The 24428-nt window shown below is 38.3% G+C and overlaps 1 protein-coding gene across 2 annotated transcripts; it reads right to left on the reverse strand.

Moving 5' to 3' along the window:
- Window positions 1–1332: 1332 nt before the first annotated feature.
- tmx1 (thioredoxin-related transmembrane protein 1) lies at window positions 1333–23708 on the reverse strand. Of its 2 annotated transcripts, XM_052026799.1 has the most exons (9): window positions 23507–23708; window positions 22976–23091; window positions 21583–21628; window positions 20097–20225; window positions 18712–18757; window positions 17159–17260; window positions 16883–16952; window positions 16066–16292; window positions 1333–1957 (listed from the first exon to the last, which is right to left on the reverse strand). In XM_052026799.1, the coding sequence occupies exons 1-8, from the start codon at window positions 23668–23670 to the stop codon at window positions 16090–16092; spliced, it is 876 nt and encodes a 291-aa protein (XP_051882759.1). In that variant the 5' UTR covers window positions 23671–23708; the 3' UTR covers window positions 1333–1957; window positions 16066–16089. The 2 variants fall into 2 exon arrangements, with proteins under 2 accessions (XP_051882759.1, XP_051882750.1); XM_052026790.1 differs by lacking the exon at window positions 1333–1957 and having other exon boundaries at window positions 12053–16292.
- Between the last annotated feature and the right edge of the window lie 720 nt (window positions 23709–24428).

Raw genomic sequence — 24428 nt, forward strand, 5'->3', positions numbered from 1 at the left:
TGCTAATGCTGTGATTCATCACGTTCAACAAAGTCTAATGTTAATTGAGAAATGGTGTAGACAGATTGTGGAAGTGACTTCTCCCAGAAACCACACTGACGTGCAGGTAAAGGTGAAAACTACTAACTTAGAGGGTTTTTTTATTATTTATTAATTTCTCAGAATGTGGGTGTGACTGACAAGGCTAGAACTATTGCCCAACCCTAAGTGCCCTTGAGTAGGTGGCAGTGATTTGCCTTGTTGAACCACTGCAGTACTTTTGCCTAGAAAATAGTAGGCCATTCAGCCCTACAATCCTGCTCCACTATTCACCACAGTTATGACTGATCATTGACTTCTGTCCCTGCCTTTGCCCTATATTCCTTGATGCCTTTGATATTAACAAATATACCTACATTATACTTGAATATATTCAATGACTTGGATTCCACTGCCTTCTCTGACAGACAGTTCCACAGGTTCACCAACTTGCTTTCATTTATAAGTAACAGATAATGTTCAATTTTGAAATTATCAGGGCAATGGAACTGAATGCACAGAAGGTGAGCACAACCAGTGGCTGATAGTCTTGCACACATTCAAAGGAATTTCTTCCCATTACTCTCCTTTATGGCAACTTTAGGTGAAGAAATGGCTCCCGAACTCAATTTTAAATGGCCTATCCTGTATCCTGAGACTGCACACCTTGGTTCTGGACGCCTCAGCCATTGGGAACATCCTCCCTGTAAACTGCCTGTTAGTCCTGTTAGAATTTTATAGTTTCTACCCTCTCATTCTTCAATAGTCCAATCTAGAGAGGCCTAACAGATCCAATCTATCCTCATATGTCAGTCCTGCCATCCCAGCAGTCCATAAACCTTCTTTCGTTGCAGTCTCTCCATGGCACAAACACCTTTTCCCAGATTAGGCAAGGAAAACTGCACACAGTACTCCAGATGGGGCCTCACCAAGAACGGAACTGAATGCACAAAAGCTGAGCACAACCAGTGGCTGATAGTCTTGCACACATTCAAAGGAATTTTTTCCCATTACTCTCCTCTATGGCAACTGCAAATTCAGTACACCTGCACCCTCTTAGCACTGAGACACAGGCTATTCATCAACAAAAGATGATTAACAAAGGATATAAAACTGCTCTATCTCCAGCAACCTTTCTTCATTGATTCCTAAAACCTTTTCGATACGATCTTTTGAAACAATTAGTTTTCTAACTTATTTGTTCAAGTTTTTTTTATTGTAAAGTACATTTTTTTTTGTGTATTACAGGATAGATCACTGCTACATCTAAATGCATTCAAAATCTTATAAAATGAGCAGTTTTGAGGGATTTCAATCCGGAGTGAGAATGGGGAGGGGGTACAGCTGTTGAGCAAGAAAGTGGATTAAGGAACGCAGTGAGCTTTGAATAAGGGAAGTACTTAGGTTCTAACTACACAGACCATAACTCATTGCATGTGAAATTAAAGTTACAGACAGGTGACTCACTTTGATAAAAGCAAATTATTGTAAATGCTACAAGCAATCTACTGGAGGAACTCAGCGGGTCGAGCAGCAGCTGTAGGGGGGAAGGAACTGTCGAAGTTATGGGACCGATGCAGGGTTTTGATCCGTAACATCGACCATTTCTTCCCCCACCCCCCACAGATGCTGCTTGACTCACTGAGTTCCTTCAGCAGATCGTTGCTCCAGAATCTAGCAACTGTAGTCTCATTTCTCTATGTAAATGCCATACAGGGGGTACTCCGGTTACGACAGGGTTCAGTTCCCGAGAACTGCTCATAACCCGAACTGTTCGTTGAAGGCAAGTGAAAATGCCCTGTTCCCACCAAGCAGAAGAAGCCAGCAGACCTGCAGCTGGAAAATCCATCCCTGTCCGTCCCACCGGTCTCCCAAATGCTCATTCGTATGTACAGGTTGTCCGTAAGTCAGTGTTTGTATTCTGGGGAGCATCTGTGATCTGAAATAAAATCATAAAATGCTGGTCAGGCAGCACCTGTGGAGAAAGAAACAGGGTTGATGTCTCTAGTCAATGACTATTCATCAGAACTGTTCTAAATCTTGTCTGGCACGACTCCAGAGCCATACTAATGTGGCCCACTCTTAACTGCACTCAAGTTACCAAACAAGCCACTCAGTTCAAACGCAATAGGAATGCGCAACCTTGCCACCATTGCTCATACAACATAAGGGGATAAAAAGATACCAAGAAACCATGAACAAATAAGTATTTCCCTCATCCAAAATTCAGTGAGTTCCTTGACCCCTCATCTTGCTCAACAATTTTAGTCCCTCTCCATTCTAGTTCCAAATTGAAACCCCACAAAACAATGCTCATTTTATAAGTCTTTGAATGCAAAAAAAAGCATGCATACTCGTAGTCATAGGGCTATAGCAGGGAAACCGACACAGTCTGCACCAACCAGCAGACACCCATTTTTACACTGATCCTACCCTACCACACTTTACGCTCCCCATATTCCCATCAACTCCCTCCGATTCTGCCGCTCACTTGCATACTAGTGGCAATTTAGAGCAGCCAATTAACCAATCAACCTGCATATTTTTGGGATGTGGGAGAAAACCCACGTGGTCTCAGAGAGAGCATGTAAACTCCACACAGACAGCACCAGAGGTGAGGATTGAACCCAGGTTAATGGAGCTGTGAGGCAGCTGCTCTACTAGTTGCACTAATGTGCCACCTGAACAAATAAATCAGAAAACCTAAATAGCTGCAATGGTTAGTTGTGAAAAGGTTTCACAACTAAAGGAGAAATGTCCCTTTACGTAACAAGCAAGTAAGCAGAAATTTGAGACATTGTTTTAAAAAGAATACATTTGGAAAACAGCTGGGCCCTAACAAGCAGTTTCTCACAGAGACATCTTAAAGACAAAATAGGAAATTTTAGAACAGTGGTGGTAATTTCAGAAAAAAAAAATTCTGTTGTAAATTTGATCAAAGAAAGATCTCCCATTTATCTCAAAATACACTGCTGAATGCTTGCTATGAGAAATCAAGATCTTAGTAAGTGTCCAGTGCCGAGATAGCAGTGACAGGGATTCAATCACAGCTGATTTCTAACAGATAAATGCCCAGTACCTGTTTCACGTCATACTGCTGGGACACTTCAACCCGGTCTGATTTTTATCATACAGTTATTAAAAGGCCTACTCCTGATATCTGACCTTCTGATATTATCTGCATGCACAATGTCACAGATGTTATCCACTTTAACCAGCACACAAAAGCAACTATGTAACACTTATGAAGCCATAACATCATAAATCAATGAGTAAAGCAAAAAAAAGTCTATGCAGTTATTTGTTCCAGACCAATGAAGTCTGTTAACCCTCCTCATTGTGTTATTGCTTAACTATCATTTGCAGCAATTCTAAATCTACTTGAGGCATTTCACTTGTCTTTTGATCATGTGTGACAAAATGTTTATTAATCCATGAGAATGCAAACTGGTGTGAAAAAGGATTGTGTCTTTTAGGATTCTTCACACGTCAATAACTTTGCAGTAAATTATTTGAATTGCAAATTAAATTTTTCAGTCTCAGAACAAAAATAAATACAACCAATTATACGAAAAGCAAGGCTTTGCAATATAAAAGAACATTAGCAACTTCATCCCCCATCTTACATACCAGTTAGCATTTAAATTATTAGCCTCTCTTTTCCATCCACTCATCACTTTCTTCCAGATGCTTAGTAGCATGAGACAGTCATACCTGCAGCCTCCAATAAGAGAACATGGTAAAATGTCATGGGTGCGCATGCACTTCATCCAGATGCATGCAACCATGTACATACGCACGTACAGATATTCTCACATCTTGCTCATATCTGCCACAGTTCCAGTAACCAAGATCTAGGTACTATTTGCAATTTTGAGATTCAGATACTATTCAAGAGACATGCTTGTAGTTAATACCTATCCAGGTAGAACAGTTGAAGTAAAAAAAATTTAGGATCATTTAAAGATTAAATCCTGTCATGGGATCTAAATAGTTAAAAGTTTTCTTCTACCTTTACTTTCCACGGTTAATCAGTTGCTGGTTTTCTTGAGGTTTAGTGATGATATTTCAATTTACTTTGATCATTTGGCTTCTATTTTGTACCTTACCATATTCCAATTGATGTTAAAAGTAAAAATTAACATTCACCCTACCGGTTATTTAAAGCAGCAAGAATTCTCAGTGCCATGATGAGTATCTCCAGCATTTTCTGTTTTCATCAAGACTCTTCAGTGATTGCACTGGAGAGGGCAAAAGAGATTTCCAAGGATGCTGCTAGGACTGGAAAGTACATAAAAAGCAAGGCTTTGTGGTATAAGGAAGAACATTAACAATTTCATCCCCTACCTTAAATATCTGTTAGCATTTAAATTACTAGCTTTGAGGAAAATTTGGATGAACTGGAATTGTTCTTTTTGGACCAGGGGAGGGTTGAATAAAACCTCAATTAAAAAAAGAATCACAATGGAGAGCACCTATTTCCTATAGTACAAAAGTCAAAGACCAGGTGGCAGAGATTTAACTATTAGGATGAGAGGAGAGATGAAGAGAAGTTTTTCCACCCAGAGGGTGGTAGGAGTTTGGAAATCACTGCCTGAAAGGGTCTCAGAGGCAGAGACCTCATTATTAGACTGGTATCTTTTTCAATTGATATTAACATAACGGGCCAAATGGCCTCCTGTAGCTTAGGTTTCCAACAATTCCATGTTATGTAACATAACACTATTGTTGTTAGGAAGACTGTTCTCTGACTCTCCATGGCACGAAAGTGTGAACCTCCATACATTTTACCTATCACACTTGCTCTGTCACCCTGAATGGCTCAAACATCTGTGGAACACTTGCCTGAAATTCTGCATTTGCAATGCTGTGACAAATCACCACGAATATTGAATGTAAGAATCAACACAGGATACAACTAAAACTGGAAGGCACAACCTATGAAACTGATTCAAATTCTTTACAAAAAGTCTTATGATTGTTATCATCAATATGTATATCATTAAGATAGAATAAACAAGCAAAGTTCTAAACCTGCCCATAAAACTTACTCCATTAAAAATGTATTTCCACCAGAATTGAGGTTTGAATTTGGCTGTGACTACAATCCTGACCAGCATCAGAAAAGATTCATCGTCTTAAAAACAAATCATCTTTGTGGGGAAGCACACCCCAAATTTGGGGTAGATAAAAGTGAAGAACCTCCTGACCTTGCAGCTCTGTGTGGTCCAGTGGTACATTTCAAACAATACCGCTTGTTCTAATCCTTTGTCAGCTGTCTGAGCCATCTGCAGCTATATGGTAGATACCATTGCCACTTCACATTGGATTGATCATCCACTCTGAGCTTCTTGGCCATGTTTTCGCTTCAGTTGCTGTCAGGGATATTATTCTCCATCATCTGATTTTGGGGGGTTGGGGAAGGGAGGGAAACAAGCATTTATTGCTCGTCCCTAATTGTCCTCACCAAGATGGCAGTGAATGGCCTTCTTGAACTGCTGCAGTCCTAGTGACTGCATTCTTAAAGTCCCAATGGTAATGAGCAGGTAGTTCAAGATTTTCGATGTATTAATAACAAAGGACCAGCGATATATTTCCAAATCACGATGATGAGCACATCGTCACACATAGGGATGTTTGCACAATGTCCAATCCCATTTGATAAGATCCTTATTAGTCACATGTACATCGAAACACACAGTGAGGTACTTCTTTTGCGTAGTGTGTTCTGGGGGCAGCCCGCAAGTGCTGCCACGCTTCCGGCGCCATCATAGCGTGCCCACAACTTCCTAACCCGTACGTCTTTGGAATGTGGGAGGAAACCGGAGCACCCGGAGGAAACCAATGCAGTCACAGGGAGAACATACAAACTCCTTACAGACAGCGGCCGGAATTGAACCCGCATCGCTGGCGCTGTAATAGCGTTAGCTAACCACTACACTATGTAGCGGTCCCTGTATGCATCCAACAAAAGCAAGACAACATTAAGGCATAGGCTAATATATAGCAAGTATCATTCGTGCTTCAAAAGTGCATGGCAATGTTCATCTCCCACAACGGATGGTCCAGACACCACCCTTGACATTGAATGGGATTACCACCAGCAAGTTTCCAACCATTAATGTCCCAGGTGCCTCTGACCAATTAGAACAACTGGACCTCTGCATAAATATCAGGACTACAAGAACAGGTCAGACGCTGGGAGGTTGAGGTCACCAACTGGCACCCAAAAGTTTTCTACTTTCACCAAGGCACAAATCAGATTTCCACTTGTCCAGATGAATGCAGCTCCAGCACCATCTAGGACAAAGCAGTTGGCATCCCACTAACCATTCATTCCCAATTCTATTGTCACATAGGGGCTGCAATTATAAGCCTAAGCTACTCTGACAGCTCCTTGAAAACTTACCTCTACCACTGACAAGGGCAAGGGAAGCAAGTGCATGGCAACACTATCAGCAGCAGATTCCCCTTTAAGACTCCAATCGGTGGTGTGTTCCCCTTGATGCCCATTGACTTTAATTTTACCAAGGCTCCTTAATGTCATACTTCAAATTCTGCCTTGTCATCACCCCAGCTTGGGTTTTTAGCTCTCTGGTCCATGATTGAGAAGGTCTGACCCAAGTAGCCCTGACAAAACTCAAACTGGGCATCAATAAGCAGATTATTGGTGAGCAAATGATGCTGGATAACACTGCTGACAACAGCTTCCATGGCTTTGGTAATGACTAAGTAGACCAATTGGGCAGTAATGAGCTGTGTTTTATGACCAGGATGTACCAGAGCAATTTTCTACATCACGAAAGTACATGCCAGTGTTTTAACTCTACTGCATCCCAAGCCCCCAAACATATTGCTTTGCACCATTCCCTCCCCCAACTTTTCCTTCAGCCCCACAATTTTGAAGTTATATGCCTAAAGCTGCAAAAGCAGAGAACGAATGCAATGTGGGTCCCTTCACCATCCCATGATCCAAAATGCACCCCGTACAGATCACACTGGGATCCTGCCCCTTCCACCACCACCAATGCTGATAGTCACTGAGAAATGTATTGGATCGGGGCAATCCAAGAGATTGGGATCATTCATGTTTTCCATTAAGCTCACGCACCACCTTCGTAAACATTCAGTACAGCAACTTGGGCATGGAGGGCCCTAACTGAGTAACCATGCCTTTTCTTCCGATATTCAACTGATCATGAGTTGAGAGGTCAGTAAGTTGGAAACAAGCACAGGGTTTTATTCCAAATGATAATCTCTACCATTTTGTCCCAACTGCTGGTTTTAAAGAATTTATTATGACAACTGTGGTCTGCACTCTCAGATATTCCCTCTGTTTTCTTCCTCTACTCCTCTATACAACTTAAAATACATGCGCCCTTCTGCTTTTCCATTTCTGAAGGGGTTTCTCACCCTGCTGATATCGCCTGACCAGCTGAAGACTTCCAACATTTTGTTTCCTTTGGATTTCTAGCATCTGCAGTTTAATGCTCCAAGGTTTTATTACCTTTAAGCAGAAGCCAAGAATTTCTAAATATCAAGCTCATATTTGACAATGGGCATCACCAGCAATTTTCCTTCTACAGATTCTCTGGTTGCTAGGTTACTTCAGAGGCATTTGTTCCAAAAACTTTGTGTGCAATATGTTGACAGCCCTAGTAAAGTTACGTTTCTTTCCCTAAAGTGTGAAACAGTTGGAGACAATATGACAGCTTTTATCTTTTTTTTACAGTTACAGATCTCCTTTTAAAACAATCAGGGTAGACTTTAAACTCACATTCCTCATTACAAGTTTTATTAAAATCAATCACTATTGGCTTCCTTCAATCACTAAGCTGATTTTTCTTCTAAACTGCATTGTGTAGTGGTTAGGGGCATTGAGTGCCCTTTTAATTATACCAAGTCACCATTAATTACACTAATGAAGTCAGTTTTGGACACAGATGAAAACAGTCCCACGAAGCAGCAAACAAATCCTCATTAGATGTCTGGAGAAGGTAACTCTTCTTTCTCTGAATTAAGATGTGTAGTCTAACGTGGCTAACCTCAACAGCTGATAGCAGTGGTTTACATTTGCCCCAAGAAAAATAACTCAGTTTCTTACGTGTCACTGACGCAGTCACTTGTCACTCAGCATTAAGTAAATCATTTCCTTGCATTGACACAAGCATTTTTGGTGAACTGTCGTAGGTTATGTTCCCCCTCTAGACATATTTAAAGGTCCTTATAAATTGTGCTGAACAATTTCTTTTTATTAATGACGAATTTTATGATTATGTTTAAAAGCAAGATAACTAGGAACAAAAGCAAGGTAACTAGGAACAAAAGCAAGGTAACTAGGAACAAAAGCAAGGTAACTAGGAACAAAAACAAGCCTTTCAACAATTAAAAATAGTGTGTCTGATATTCTGAAAAGATGCATCATTAGGGCACGTAAAAGAAATGTGAAATTTGTTTTTCCATTTGATCCTACAACGTTCTTCACTTGAGTTTTCAGTTACAAGGGCAGTTTTCAGCAATAGAAATGGCATGAGACCAGCTGCTAAATCCAAACAGTGCCAAAAAGCAATTTACGTCAGAACCAAAAGGATTCACCCTGGGGTTTCAGACTAACAGTTGATGTATTTGAATCTCTCTATCAGTTAGCTATATTTATTTTGACAAAAATATTTGTTCTGACAAAAATAGTTATTTCAAAATGAGAATTTTAATCATTCTATTCTGATCACTAACCTGAATACCTAGGTCCATGTGTCCCAATAACTTAATAAGTATTAATATTGACTAGGGAAGACATTGCATAGAGGCAAACGTGACATCATGACATTTTTATTCAATGTCAAACTGCTTTAAAAAGAGAACACTTGTCATTTCAAATTACATGCAAAAGAGCTCACTTAAGATTAACATTGAGGGGTAAATACTACCAGAGATATTTGCCAAGTATAAAAGCATTTTGAATACAGCATTAAAAAAGCATAATACAAATTTCGCATCTAATTGAAAATCTTTTAAAACCTTCAGTATTTGCTATCCTTAAATAATTCACTCAATGTTGAGATGACATCTTTAAGAATAGCAACTTTACTTTTCTATACAATATCAGTACTGTATTAACAGCAATGCCACATACTTCAAACTAACTGCAGTAATGAAAAACCTTCCCAATATTATTGCAAATGAACCCATAACTCTTCAGTTTGTTGCTGCACAGCCTTCAAGATTGACCTACATGCTTGCACAGGCATGTCTCCGTTCCTCAGGTATCCTCTCTTGATTAGTGCTAACTTGAGCCCCATAATTCTGAAGACACACACACTCTTCCCATCTGGCAGAAGGTGCTACATTTTTACCCCTCTCTTTTTCTTCACACATATACCACCTAATCAACAGTCCCAGAAACAAATTTCTCAGCAAATGCTTTCTGATAAAGCAGATGAGGCAGGCAAATCTTGGGACAGTAGAAAGAGTTCTAACTCCAGAAACACTCACTGGCCATGTACTCAGTATCAACATCAAACTATTTTAAAGGGCAGCACAATCCTGCAGCAAATGGAGCCACTGCTTCACAGCCTGGGTCAATCCTGACCTTTGTGCAAAATCTATACAGACAGCATCCATCTCCCTGCAACTATACTGGTTTCCCCCAGGTGCTCCAGTTTCCTCCCACATTCCAAAGATGTGGGGGTTGGTGAATTAAATGGCCAGTGTAAATTGCCCTTCGTATTTAATGAGTGGTAGATGAGAATGTGGAGAGAATAAAAAAATGGGATTAATGTAGGATTAGTATAAATGGGTGGTTAATGTCTGCACAAACATAGTAAGACGAAGGGCCTTCTGTTTGTGCTGTCTCTCTTTATGATACAATGACTTATCACTTCAAATCAAATGCAACAGAACTCACTTAAGATCATCCATTACCATAACCCACTTGTATAATACCTCCTCTTTGAAGGAAATACTATTTTCCTCATCTTCTACATCGGATTATCATGGATCAGCAGTAAAGGCATGCACAACTTATTTGGTACCTTCCCTGCAATAGGTCACAACAGGGGACCTTTGAGCTGTTATTGAAGTCACCTAGAATATTCTAGCTAAATACACATCTTTAAAGAAACTCCAAATGCACATTTTTCAATTCACATCCTCCAGTTATAAACTTATGCTTATTTTTTTTTAAACTTTACATAATTTAAATGGATTTATACACACGACTATAGATGGTCAAAGAAATATTTGAAAGAGTGCCTGCACAAACATGAAATGGATCTTTAGGTTGTAATACTAAATCCTGGAAGTACAAAATGATAAAAATAATAAAAATAATTTAATTACACCAAGAAATATTTATCAGTTGGGAGATCAGACCAAGATCAGTGGAAGTGACTAGTGTGGTTAAAAGGACAAACTTGGGAAAACTGGGTATTTCCAGCTGCAGGGTATAATCAGATTACAACATGACATTAGGAATAGCAGTCATGTTGAGTGTTTTTATTTCCTCAGAGTTAGAACAATTTAAGTTTTCCTCAATTGGCCATAAGTTTGTTTTTCAAAAACTCTCAGGAGCTGATATGGAGTACAATGTTACATCCACTAAATGAGAATTAAAATTGAAAAATACTCTTGCCTTCATTTGAAATGTTTACTTATTTTAGTGAGAACAGGTACTTTTGTACAGTTATATACATAAAAATAACTTTGCTTCATAATGATGGCAAGTGGCTAGAAATAAGTTACCCAGTGCCATTCCATATTTTGGCACTAGGTCCGTAGCCCTGTAGGTCACTGCTTTTCAAGCACACGTGCAAAAGCTTTTTAAATGAGGATTTCCTTGACTTCCTCCAATAGCCAGTAGCTAACTGTGGAAATTCAGTGTGTTATGTACAAGGAAACAAAAAGTGGGCAGCTTCAAATTTAAGCCAGTTAGATAAATCCACACCAAAGTAGCAGCATTAGGAGAGATGACATGTGAAGTAGGTTCTAAGGGTGGGCTTAAGGTAGAAAGGAAGTGATCCAAGATGAGAATTTCAAAGCCATCTGATGGGACAGCTCAAGCACCACCACCAAATGGGGGTGGGGAGGTGTAGAGTCTGAGACTGGAGGAGTTTATATTGGTTTAAATCACTCATCATCAATGAGAATCATAAAAACTGAACACTGGGTGGACAAGAAACTGCTGGTGGCCAACTGGCAAAGGAATGGCATTTAAATAGGACAATGTGAAATAGCTTATAGACAGCAGTTTTAGCTGAGATTGTTTTACAGAAGGCAAGGACACCATAGGAATCAAGTCTAAAAGGGTACACAAAAATATTTTAAGATTTCAACAGGTTGGAAATAGGTTTATTGCATGTGAAAGTATGAGATCTTTATGATTTACAGCATTTGGGATCAAAGTGATCCAGATTCCAAATAACCTTTAGTCCATGAGTGGCTAGGTGTAATTGATGGCAAGAGCGCAGTTTGCATCAGGCCACAAGATAAGCAAAATATTTAGCTTTATCTTGTTTTTAAGCCTTGCTCTCCCCAAGGAAATAACAAACTCTCTAGCTCAAGACTAGTGGCATGCCCTTCCATCCCAACTGAATCAAATCACATGTACATTCACTGCCTCATGAGCACTTTCAGCAGGAATCACTGAATAACAAAAGCAAAAACGTGTGCAAACAATTTGCTACTTAACAGTGGTGAAAAGGCTATTAAAAACTTTTGCACCACCTAACTTCATTTCCATGCTAATATTCCACAGCCTAGGAGTTAAATCAGCGATTATCCAGATCATGTAGTTCAAATACTCAAGAATGAACAGTGTGCCTTATCAGTAGAACAAATTTTACAATCTTCCATAAACCTTTGTCCATGATAAATTTGGATAACAGGTTCTAATTATATGTCATAATTGGAACTGAAAATATTCAACATTTATCAAATGCAAAACTTTAGTAAACTACTAGTATAGAAATATTTATCCCAGATATATTTCCAAATCAAAACAGCAAAACTACAAGTGAAAATTGTCACAGACGCCAAAGGTGATTAAAGTAGTATTTATTAAAGGACAAATTCTTTATTGAAGATACAATGCTATTTAGAACCATGTCAAATTCTCATATTTATAATGAGAATTTCTTTTTAACTTTACATCAAGTGCAAAGTTTAACAATGCAACACTCCAGTGCCATCTAGAGAGAGATCTGCACATTGCTCCCACATGCAATATTACCAAGCTGTTTCCAAAAGACTAAAAAAGATTGGTACAATGGAACAAGAGTAAACTGTTAATTTTTAGCAACCAACGAATCAGTAATTAATGAGACATTTACCTGCAGTTCAACTTTTTTTAAAAATATACATACATAATATCTGAGCTGTGGTGCCGTGTCCTGTAACTTTGGGAACGTAAACACAGCATAGATGACTTTTCAAACACCTCAACTCAGTCACCAAAAAAAGATAACTGTTACTCCAGAGCCAGGTGTCACTTCTGTCCTTAGCATGCTGAATTCAAGATTCACAAGACCTAAAGAAACAGCATCCCATCTTGTTACTTTGGATTTTGCAGACCTCTGGCTTTAATATTAAATATAGTCCTTAATTCCAATTTGATTTTCAATTAGATATGCAGTTGATATTTTTTATATGCTCCCAGAATGATGTGGCATGTTCAGCTTTGCCAGTTTATTTCTATATCATTCTCATCCAGTCCCCTCTAACTCTTCATGTACATGCAAAATATCTTTCCTCTCACCCTGCTTCCAATTGCCTCAGTTTAATAGCCCTCGAGCAATTTAAAATTTGTTTTTCCATTCAGCACCTTGCAGATCACTCTACTGCCTTTCTTAAAGAATGTTCATGCATTGCTCACATCTCCAATGTTGTGTTCCATGTTTTAAAATACTGCACAGCTGTACTTTCTTCCAATTCTGACAAAAGATCTACACTAGATGCATTAGTCTGTTCTCTCCATGGATGCTGGCTGATTTGCAGTAAACTAGGATTCTCTGTCTTTGCCATGCATAACTGCGGAAATTAAATATTGAGCAACAAACAATCTGCTGGAAGAACTCAGCAGGTCGAGCAGCATCTGTGGGAGGAAAGTCCTGTTGCAGGGTTCCGACCTGAAAAGTTGACAATTCTTTTCCTCCCACAGATGCTGCTTGACCTGCTGAGTCTGTTGCTCCAGATTCTAGCATCTACAGTCTCTTGTCTCCAGTCTAAACATTGAATCCATTCTAAAAGATAGAATCCACACATCCCACCATAAAACTGTGCAAATTGCTGTTCTCATAGTCCAATTACCTCACATCTGTTACTGAAATTTAAAAACAGTAAAGCACGCAAATGGGTGAATTGGCTGCAGTCTTTAAAACATTCTGTGGGGCACATGAAGCACATACTGTGGACAGGGAAGCAGGTAGCAACAAAAAAAAAAGGGTGATTTTTACTTACAAACTTTAGATTTACCTCGTTCACTTAGCCATATCAAAATATGTTAACAACAACAATAAATATAGGTTCCTTCTGGTGACCTTCATGGTCAAACCCTCCAACTTCATCTTTCAATATGGCAGCTATTGCAGTAGCTCATGCAATATCAGCACTCTGAATCTCCATCTCACTGACAGTGCAGAAGGTGTAATTGGCAGGCTATTCAGTTGTCAATAATTTATGATGATTTAGTCTGATATTTTAAGTTTAATCATATTTTGAAAATGACATGACCCAGCTGATTATGCATTTGCATTTTTCTTTAAAGAGATGCTGCTTCTCAGAAAGTTACTCTTCCAAGACTAAACAAAGGCCAACTCTGAACTTCATAACTGTAAATTGCTTTGGTCCACATGGTTGCAAATGTCATGCTCACACCTCATTAGAAGGCCTTGAGCATGTCATAATATTTTATAATTTAAATTGGATTACAAACATTGTGCCAACAGATGATCCAGGCTAATGACAGTACAATTTGCCCACCGTAATCAAGTACAAGATCATTTTTGTGTTTATACTTTTCCCTAGTCAGATTTAAAAAAAGAGCAGAGCAAAACAAATTATTAGAGGTGGTGGTTTCATATGAATTATTAACAAAAAGAACACCTTACAACCTCAGCACAAATAGCTTCAGAAAAAGACAAGTCAACCCAACATTATCTTTATTGTTAAGCATCTTCTAAAAATGTACAATACAGAAACTATTTACATATTTTGTTTTCCAATTCCCTTTTTAAAACAGCAGTTCACCACCCCTCAAAATAAGCTAAAGATACTTGAAGCCTAGTAGGTGTTTGGATATGTTTTCTAAACTTGGTAAATAGTGAACATTAGAATCTGTTATTCCAGTTACATCCAAAAAAAAGAGATTAAAAGGCTTGCACCCGTCTTTGGCAGCTAAATATAAACTGGTGAGGCAATATACACAGGAATATAATAGCAAAATATCAGTGTAAAATTCCACACATTTCACACAGATATGCATGGTCCACAAAACTGGGAATGTTATTTATGCATTTAAAACCTGGTCTACAAAGCAATAGCTCTCACCAGCATGCAAAAGATTTTTTATGGTACAATTGAAAGTTTTAAACCAAAATCAAATATAACACTTCAAAGCAAAATAGGATATTTCAAGAAATGAAAATACCCACACGGAAAACATTTTTGGACACAAATGAACATTGTAAACTCTCTTCTCTCAGTACAAAATAAATCTTCACCATTAATGAAGATGCCCATCCTCCTCAAATTGCAAGGTATTTTTTAAACTTATAATGAGAAGCTAAATATATTTGAGGTAATTTTTTTTTAAATGAAGGAATAGCACCCAAAACATTTGGTCTTCATACATTCCTTCTGATTAAATGGCAGAACTTTTTAAAATGGTTCTCTCACTACACCCTCAATAAAGTATTCACTACATAGCTTCAAGCTCCAGTCTTTCAACAACTTGTGACTATTACTCATAACTGATCCTGAATACAGTCAATTAAACCATAGGTTGTAACAGAATTTTCTCCTTTATAACCCAGGGGTCAGTGAAACCAATGCCAACCATCATGACTTCCAGCACAGATGAGCTCAATGACCACCTTGATCTATGCATCTCAACACAGATTAGTATTTTAAAAAAGCCACATGTTAAAACTCCTGTCCATCAAACCACTATAAAAAAAGAAACCAAAAGAATGCATTGGAATTTATGCCAGCAATGATTATTTTCATTTGATTACTAAATCATACTATTATGATTAATTAGCTAGTTTTATTACTTTTAGATGCATATAGCCTCGTAAATGGATACTTTAGTTGTTATGATACCCAAACATGCGCATACTGGCAAGGACTTAAGTAATGCCATGCTTAAGCACGTTCATGAGATAGAAATTCTGATGCAGGCAAAGATGCAGGAACAAGAAACCTACGATTAAAAAAAAATAAATGCAAGACAAGTAGAAATAGACTTTTGTTATCCGTCTTAAAAGTAACCCTACAGAATTCTGGATCCAATTAGTGGCTGATAAACTAAATTTCTAAATGTGTTCAGAAACAACTAATTTGAAAGCAAGCACTGGTTTTCCAATAGAAATAAAGAGCAATCCAATTGGGAGATCAAAAAATGCAGCACCTTCTACCATGTACTACACTATTGCTTTCGAATGTACTGCAGAAAATTAGCTGCTATATGCACATGTATCATTTTCAAGCTAATATTTTGGAAGATTGGAATTTTCAGAACTTGGATTATGGATACTGCCACAGTATATTTTTTTTAATATAAATGCTACACTTAAGTCTTTCACCAAAATAGTACCAAGGACCCAATAACATTTTAATTATACAACCGGAAGTTTGAAAGACTTAAAGGAGCATGCAAGGCTCAATATTAAAGCTTTGTAACTTAGCAACAAAGCCCACAAGAACAAAAGTAAATTTAGTACAACACTGCTACCCACCACAGGTGACCTCGTACTTTAATGTATAGTCATCTTCTCCCATGAATCCATTACTAAACAGTTCAATGCCTTATGGAAGGACAATAGCTTTAGTCACCTTTCACTTCATTCTGTCCTAGAATCAGGAATCATCAGTTCTACTCGTGTATTCCAATGTACGTTTTCTCACAGTATCCTGTAAATGATCCCCATCATCTTTCACCAGAGACTTCTCATATCTTTTACTACTGCTCTTCTTTGCTTGAGAACACAGATCATCTTCATCATCTTCATCCTGAAATTGTCCATCTTTTGGCTTCAACAGCTTGGTTCCAGGCATTTTTTCTTCCAAACAAAAAAAGTATCCATTCAATTTTCATGCAATCAAAAACAAAGAAATATCATAGCAAACCACTTATTTAGTTAATTGTTAAACACCATGTGAAGGACAAGGATGAGTTAATGGTCAATAGATATATTAACCAGAATGTCTGCAAGAAGGGATGGTGTAGTTGAGTGTTGCTGCTTGAAAAGAAGCAGCAATAAAGGCTCTTCAGAGAATGCTGACAGTAGGCAGCTGTGCACTAAAAAAGTTCAAACTTGGGATGTATTGAGATCAGGAATGCAGAAGAATGATGGGCTGCTGTAGGGATAAGAGAGCAAACCACCCAGGGAGGAAAGAAAATAATGGTTCAAATGACTAAAAATGGAGAGACCATAAACTGCTAGAAAGAAAATGTTAGTCTAAGCTGTCTAAATTATTTGTCAACATTAGAGAATCTCAAACAACATTACAGAGTGGACTCGCAGACAATTAGATCCGAAAGATAATCATTTTATGAAAGCTAGCTTCTGCTCCTTAGGTGAGTTTTCAAAAACACTGTATTTGAAGCTTGTAGGTACTGCGAACATTCTTAGAAGAAAAGTGGACTCACTTTGAGAGCAATGAGGTTGATGTCTATATCGCCGGGACGGTAATACACAGTCTGCCACGAAGACCAGAATCTAAAGCAAATGCAGATATTTATTTGAAATAAATTCAATCCAATGGAGACATCAAATAATTTTGTATTTTTACCTACTTAAACCATGGATTTCAATTTATAATGCAGTCACTTGCATAATTTCAATTCACATTGATCTGAGTTGTGAAATCTGAAAAATATTCATGTCATAAATTAACCTATGAAAGCCATCTTTAGAAATCTTACCAATCCAAGCACAAGACCAGAAAACAGAGTCATCAAAGCAAAAATGCTATACGATCCCCAAACAGGTATGCCAATATCTTCAGTGAAGTAATTATGACAGTGCTGAAAAATAAACATTTTAAATGCAATTCAAAATACAGCCATAATCCACAATTATGAAATCAGTCACTGGAAAAAGGCATACTTGCGTGTATTTTGTCATGAAAAATATGAAAAGAAAAACATAGCATAACTCAAGAGCATTACCATTGGACACAATAGTAGTACTCCCAAAAACATTGAGAGTTTTTGTAGTATTTTGTGCCACTGAAGACAGAAGCCTCATGAGAGGTATCAAGCAATCTCATGTGCAAACTATTGTAATTTTTGGGTACCTCCAAGCAACCAGCCTAAAAGAACATTGACAGATTCTAGAAAGCAATGCAGTCTTTTCCAAATACCACTTAGAGCTCATCAAAACATTCCTCCAAATACACATATTTACTCTTCCCATCATTTCAATCAAAATCTTTCCACAAATTTTATAAGGGTTGGTTAATGTGGGAGGTAGAATGCAAAGGAACAATGAAGGTAATATACTCTGCTGAGACAGAAATGGCCACGGTCTAATAACTTAAGTTATCTACATAACAGTGGACAAAAATGAAGGTGCATATAACTACAATTGCTTTCTTTTGTTCCCCATTGATCTGTACTAGGACCTCAACTTTTCACTATTTCAGTGAACTGAATTAAAAATAATTACATCCAAGTCTGCACATAACAAATTAGGAAGATACAGAAAATTGTGCAGATGAGAGAAGTGTTACAGGAGCATGGATAGACTGAGTGGGCTAAACTGCAGCATATCAGCTTGAAAGTTATGGAAACACAAGGTCATTCATTTCTAACTATTAGAAATGAATCTGATTTCCAACTGGCAAGAGACTAGAACTGTGGATAATGAAAAAAAATTCAATGAAAAGCCTAGAAGGTAATATGGGGATTCAAAAAGCAATTAAAAAGGTTAATGGAATCTTGTCCTCCACCAAAAAGGACTGGATATACTATATATAAATGTATATATAATATAGAATTGCAGTAATGTATTTCCAGGTAACATAGAAATAAAAAACAACCACATACCAAAACTATATAGTCATGACATGCAAAATCACCCATCACATGGTCTTGCTGGCTCAAGGTAGAAGCACCAGAAGCTGGGAAAAAGTTGCTACAAGGCAATTCTAGTTATCTGCAGCTTCATTTTTCCCCAGAGTCATGTAATTAAGATCTCAACCAATTCAAAATTAAAGAAAGGAACAATAACGCTACGTTTTCTAATATTCATCCACTATTACGATGTAATGGTAGTTCAAATTAAACTACAATAAAAGTTACAATAAAAATTTTAAGTCCTCAATATCAGCATCACTTTGCCCAATGATTATAGATACTAAAAATTGCCTGCATAATATCTAATGCCTTTCAAAGAAGCGAGATCCAAAGATGTAACAAAGATTACGTAGAACATTACACCATCACAACTCAGCTGGCGTCAGATAACAACTTACACGAATCCACATGGACAGCTGGAATAATGCTGACATGCTAGTCATCCTGCAATGACATTACAAAAGGGCTATGAGTAACATTCGATTAGGATTAAAAATGTCAACAAATGATTTATGATGAATACTTGAAATCACTTGTGCTCCAAAAATTCAACTAAAATTATTTGATCACTTCAAATATCAAAGTCAACTTTCAAAAGGAACAACTTCTGGAAGGGTATTCTTATCCACTTTCATTAACCAATGAATGCCCAATTGGGTGTGCAAGTGAAAGTATGAAATAATTTTAGAGAACGCGCAGACTGACACATGTTATTTGATACCCAAGGTTAATTTAAAGCCCATTACTTTCCAGATGAATGATATCATTATCCCATTTAGTGGCCACTGGAAAACATATCCACCACTCAGGACTGTGTTCTGATGTTTATATCCTTTTCTGTAAAGATCACTCAGTGGATTGAACTGCAAACAGCTTCTCCATATTACTCTGAGGTAATATTTCTTTCTTGGTGTTCTAATGTTCACTGAGAATAGTGAATACCTGCAAGGAACTCCTGGATTCTCTACAATACGCCATATGCTGATAACCAACCACTTGCTTGGAAGTCGGTAGCAAAAAGGAAAAACAATACACTAATACTCATCATTCCATTTTTGATTTTTATGGCATCATTTCATACAACATACACACAAACGCAAAGTGCTGGAGGAACTCAGCAGGTCAGGCAGCATCTATGGAGGGAAATAAACAATCGACATCTTGACCCAAAATGTCAACTGTTTATTTCCCTCCATAGATACTGCCTGACACGCTGAGTTCCTCTAGCATTCTGTGAGTGTTGCTCCAGATTCCAGCATCTGCAGAATCTTGTGTCATCATTTCATATAAACTAAGTTTTTGTTTGATATTTTAAACTTTTTTAAACATTTTAACAGACTTATTCAGACTAGTTTGACTATGAACTTTCATAGCTCAACACAGAATTTAATTAGCTCATCAAAAAGCAAAGAGAAAATGAGACAGGCTTTCAAAAGTTTTTTTTAAATATCTGCTGCCTTTTACTCCTGAAACATTATAACTTTAAAGATAATTTTAGGACGCTTCTGGATGATTTTAAATGCTTCAAATTTTATAATTATTTATGCCTAAACAATTAGGCTCAAGACCTGTCAATGGCGTCTATAGTTGCCATTATGGCCAGGTAATAATTAATACAGCAAACAAATACTGTAATTTCAATTGGAGACCATTTCATACTATTTCATAAACCAAGTTACAATTAAGAAAACTAAAAGGTACTTAAATAATACAATTAAGGAAAAAAATACAATTTAACTACAGTTAGAAAAAAATTATGTATTGGAATTGTGCTTAAACTTACAAAAAGGAGGAAGGTTGTAACCAAGAATACATTGGTTCTATGGCTTCCCACTTCTTTCCATCTATGAAATCAATGAAGTCATTCTTCATTCTAGGGCCTTGATACTTTCGAAACTTGCCATCCTTACAACTGAAAAAGAAAAGCAATTCAATACCACAAGAAAATGGGTATTTTTATGCTTTCACAATATTAGAATTCTTGAAGTTATCCAAAATACAAATATCACTTAAATTAGCTGCAACATAGAAGCTTCCAATGCTTTGTCTTCAAAATGTACTCAATATATTCATTATATAATAAATTGTACTTCAACATACAGATTTACAGAGGTAAGAAAGAATAAAATATTTGATTAAAACTGGGCACATTGTACTTGTAAAATATTTCTGAAATCGTAATGTGATACAGCAATGTGGCTAACTGGTTTATGAAACACAGTTAAAATTACTAATAACTACTCAGATCATAGCACCATCTAGATACCCAAGGAAACTTTAAGATCCTATGAGGACACTGTTGCCATAAGAAAATTGTAAAGTAATTAAGTGGTAAAAGTAAACAAATTTTAGTCATTTTCACTTTGTGTAGCACAGACTAACACTAGTTCAATACATGTTTGGAATAAATCATCTAGTCCTTCTGGTCACAAATACAAATCACAACCGTTGATTATTTCACAACTACATCTAGTCATTACTGGACTCAATCACTTCAAACACCTTTCACCTTTTTAAAAAAATATACAGTGACCAGGCCATCAAGTACCTTTTCACCTTTCAAACTTTGAACTCCATTGCTGAAACTACCTGATCACTGAGACAATCCAGTCGACTAGATGGCCCCAAATGCAGTGTTTGGTTTACAACACGTTTCCCAGGCCTGACATATTCATTCTTTTATATAGGATTCATTGAGCATAGGAAATGTGAAGAGCACTGGATAACTGTAAAGCACTGGATAACTGTAAAGCTTGTGCAAAGTTTACATTATAGTCCAAGTTTATTGCTTCATTAAGAGTTAGCAAAATATCAAACAGTTTAAAAATATTAGCTATTATATCTTAATGGCATAAGCATTATGAAATAACAACTGCTATTCAAGCCCTGATATTGTTAAACTATCAGACACTGTGACAAAGCACACGAAATAAGTATTAGAATATGACACCACTGTCCTGCACAAACCCCTATTACTTTCAACTCCTTTGATATTATATCCAAAAGCAAATTCATCTCTTCCATGAATACACTCAGACAGTGAATGAGCAGTTGATTCTTTTGGAGTTCAGACCCAATTTTGGGCAGAGGGAAGAAAGAAAATCATTGCTGAACACCTCTAGCTCTACAAGAACGGGAAGAAATGCTTGTAGATTTTCTAACTGCAGATTCAATAATATCAACATACAAAGAACTTACATGGAAAAATGTTTAAAAAAGCAAATAATAAAACAGTTTATAATGTACTTATAACAGAGTTATATACTTACTGGTATATTGTGGGAAGAGCTGTAATAATGAATCGACCACTCAGACCTGTTTTTAAAAAGGACAGTTATCACAGCAAAAATGCAAATCACTTTTAAAATCAAATTTATGCACAGTTTAATTCTTGGGAATACACTACTAAACTCCATCTATAGAAATAGTGTTGCCAGCTTTTAACACACACTTTCCCCAAGTCATCAATGCATACAGTCCTCTTCCCCCCCCAACAAAAGATGAAGTCATTAATTCCTTCAAAAATTTAAGAGTCAGAGACGAAGAACAGAAACAAACCTTTCAGCCCATCAGGTCCACACTTACACTAACCCCTTGCTATACCAGCACCAGTTACACTAATCCCTTGTTTAAAAATTCTCCCCAGTCCCATGAACTCCTCCCAGATTCTACTTGCACACTAGGGGCAATTTTACAGTGTGCAACTAACCTACAAACCCATATATTTTTAAAGTGCTCCAGTTTCCTCCCACATCCCAAGGAAACCCATGCAGTCACAGGAGAACATGCAAGGACCATGCAGTTGATGTTGTGTACATGGACTTTCAAAATACGCTTGATGAACCATCAGCAACAAAATTGAAACCCACAATTAAAAAAAGGTCATTGACAACACAAATATAGAATTGGCTTTGATACAAGAAACTTTGATGAACTGTCACTTATTGTACTGGACAAAGGCATACTGTGGTAAGCCTTTATCAAGGGTTCATACAGGAATCACTGATTTTCTTGATAAATATTTTCGTGAAATCAAGATACACAACTGCAAAATATGTTGGTGGCACAAAACATTAAACATGACACTGGGCTTCCATCACTCAGCAGGTATGCAGCAGATGAAGTTTAATGCAGAGAAACGCAAATTGATAATATAGCTGGAAAAACAAGAGGCAATACGATGCAAGGGGGTAAATCTGAAGAGGAGTAAATAGAGATACACATGGGTATACACATACAAATCATTGATGTGGTAGGACAAGCTGAGGAGAGCTTTACTAATATAGGCAGAATTGGAAAAATAAGGAATCAATCCGAATCTTTATAAAACATTGGTTCAACTACAATTGGAGCAGATGTGGCTCAAGGTCTTAAAAAAATTACAATTCCCTGGATGAGGAACTGCAGTAGTAACCAACAGCAGGTACACTAAGATGCTAAACTCTTGCAACCTATAGAAACAAAAGTTTACACTTCCCAGATAAAATGCAGTCTAACACCATTTCCCAAACACTATTATACAAAACTGCAAGCACTTTGCTCTCAAGAGTAGAAAAATAGCTTTTCCAATTTATTAATAGCTTTTCTAAACGTTTGAATCTTTACTGGAGGCATGTTTTATTCCCCTCAGTGAAAAAAAAATCGCAAATAATCAAAGAATACCTGGCTGCTCAGTTACATCCACTTTGGCAACATTAACACCCAGATCATCACTCCACTCTGCAAACTCATTCCATTCTGACTGAAGTTGTTGGCAGGCAGGACACCAGGGGGCATAACTGGAGATTAAACAAAGTACTGTTTAACATATACACATGGCTATCATTAACTCATTCTTCTGTCGTACGTATTTTAGTTCAAAAATGTTACTGAGTAAATTATCTGTTACATTTTATCCAAAAGTAAGATTAAAGGCTGTCGTGATAAAAGTCTCCCAGCTCTAGGAGATGCCCAACCCCGGACCTGTCCCCTCACCTGCACTGACCCTGCCCCGCCAATCGCCAGCTCTAGCCCCGACCCTGACATGCTACATTCATATGTTTTCATCTCCTTGGATTTATCAGCCTTGCTGGGTTCCTCTCAACGCCAAGTCCTGCCCACAACCTGTGGTAAATGACAGGCGGGGTGAGGGCCATGTCTTTGCCCTGACTTGGCGCAGACACTCGGCGTGAGTACCGGAACCTTGATACTTACAACTCCACCATCCATTCACCCTCCAGAATCTCCCTCCAGTTGTGGTCAGTGATGACTTTGACCAAACCCCTCTCGGCCTGCAGAAACGGCACCAACCACAACACGACCAGCAGCGTAAACGTGAGCACCGGCCGCCCAGAGGCCCCAACTCCCCCCACCGCCATTTTCCTCAGAATGCGCGCTGCGCAGGTCAGCAACGCAATCGTGAGCGGCCTCAACACAGTTAGGCGGGAGGGCGGGGAAGAGGGGGTAAACACGACAGGGATTGGACAAAGAGAGGTCAGGGCAGCGGGGATTGGACAGATTGTTCAAGGGCAGCGGGGATTGGACAAAGAGAGGTCAGGCAGCGGGGATTGGATAGATTGTTCAAGGGCAGCGGGGATTGGACAAAGAGAGGTCAGGCAGCGGGGATTGGACAGATTGTTCAAGGGCAGCGGGGATTGGACAGACCGTTCAAGGGCAGCGGGGATTGAACAGTCCGTTCAAGGGCAGCGGGGATTGGACAGACCGTTCAAGGGCAGCGGGGATTGGACAGACCGTTCAAGGGCAGCGGGGATTGGACAGACCGTTCAAGGGCAGCGGGGATTGGACAGACCGTTCAAGGGCAGCGGGGATTGGACAGTCTGTTCAAGGGCAGCGGGGATTGGACAGTCTGTTCAAGGGCAGCGAGGATTGGACAAAGAGAGGTCAGGGCAGCGGGGATTGGACAGATTGTTCACCCAATCAGAAATATCCCCCTTGCCCGATCTGTCACTCTCCCGCTCTCACGAAGCTTCACAGGAACTGGTTTTTCTCCCCTTCCCAATTCTGACAAATGCTCACATTCCGCCCTGGGAGTCTCCAACCTGACGGCATCAACATCGACTTCTCTAACTTCCAGTAACCCCTCCCCTTTGTTTTCCCTCGTTCCTATGGCCCCCTC

The sequence above is a fragment of the Pristis pectinata genome, chromosome 1, assembly GCF_009764475.1.
Source record: "Pristis pectinata isolate sPriPec2 chromosome 1, sPriPec2.1.pri, whole genome shotgun sequence".
In the NCBI taxonomy this organism is placed as follows: domain Eukaryota; kingdom Metazoa; phylum Chordata; class Chondrichthyes; order Rhinopristiformes; family Pristidae; genus Pristis; species Pristis pectinata.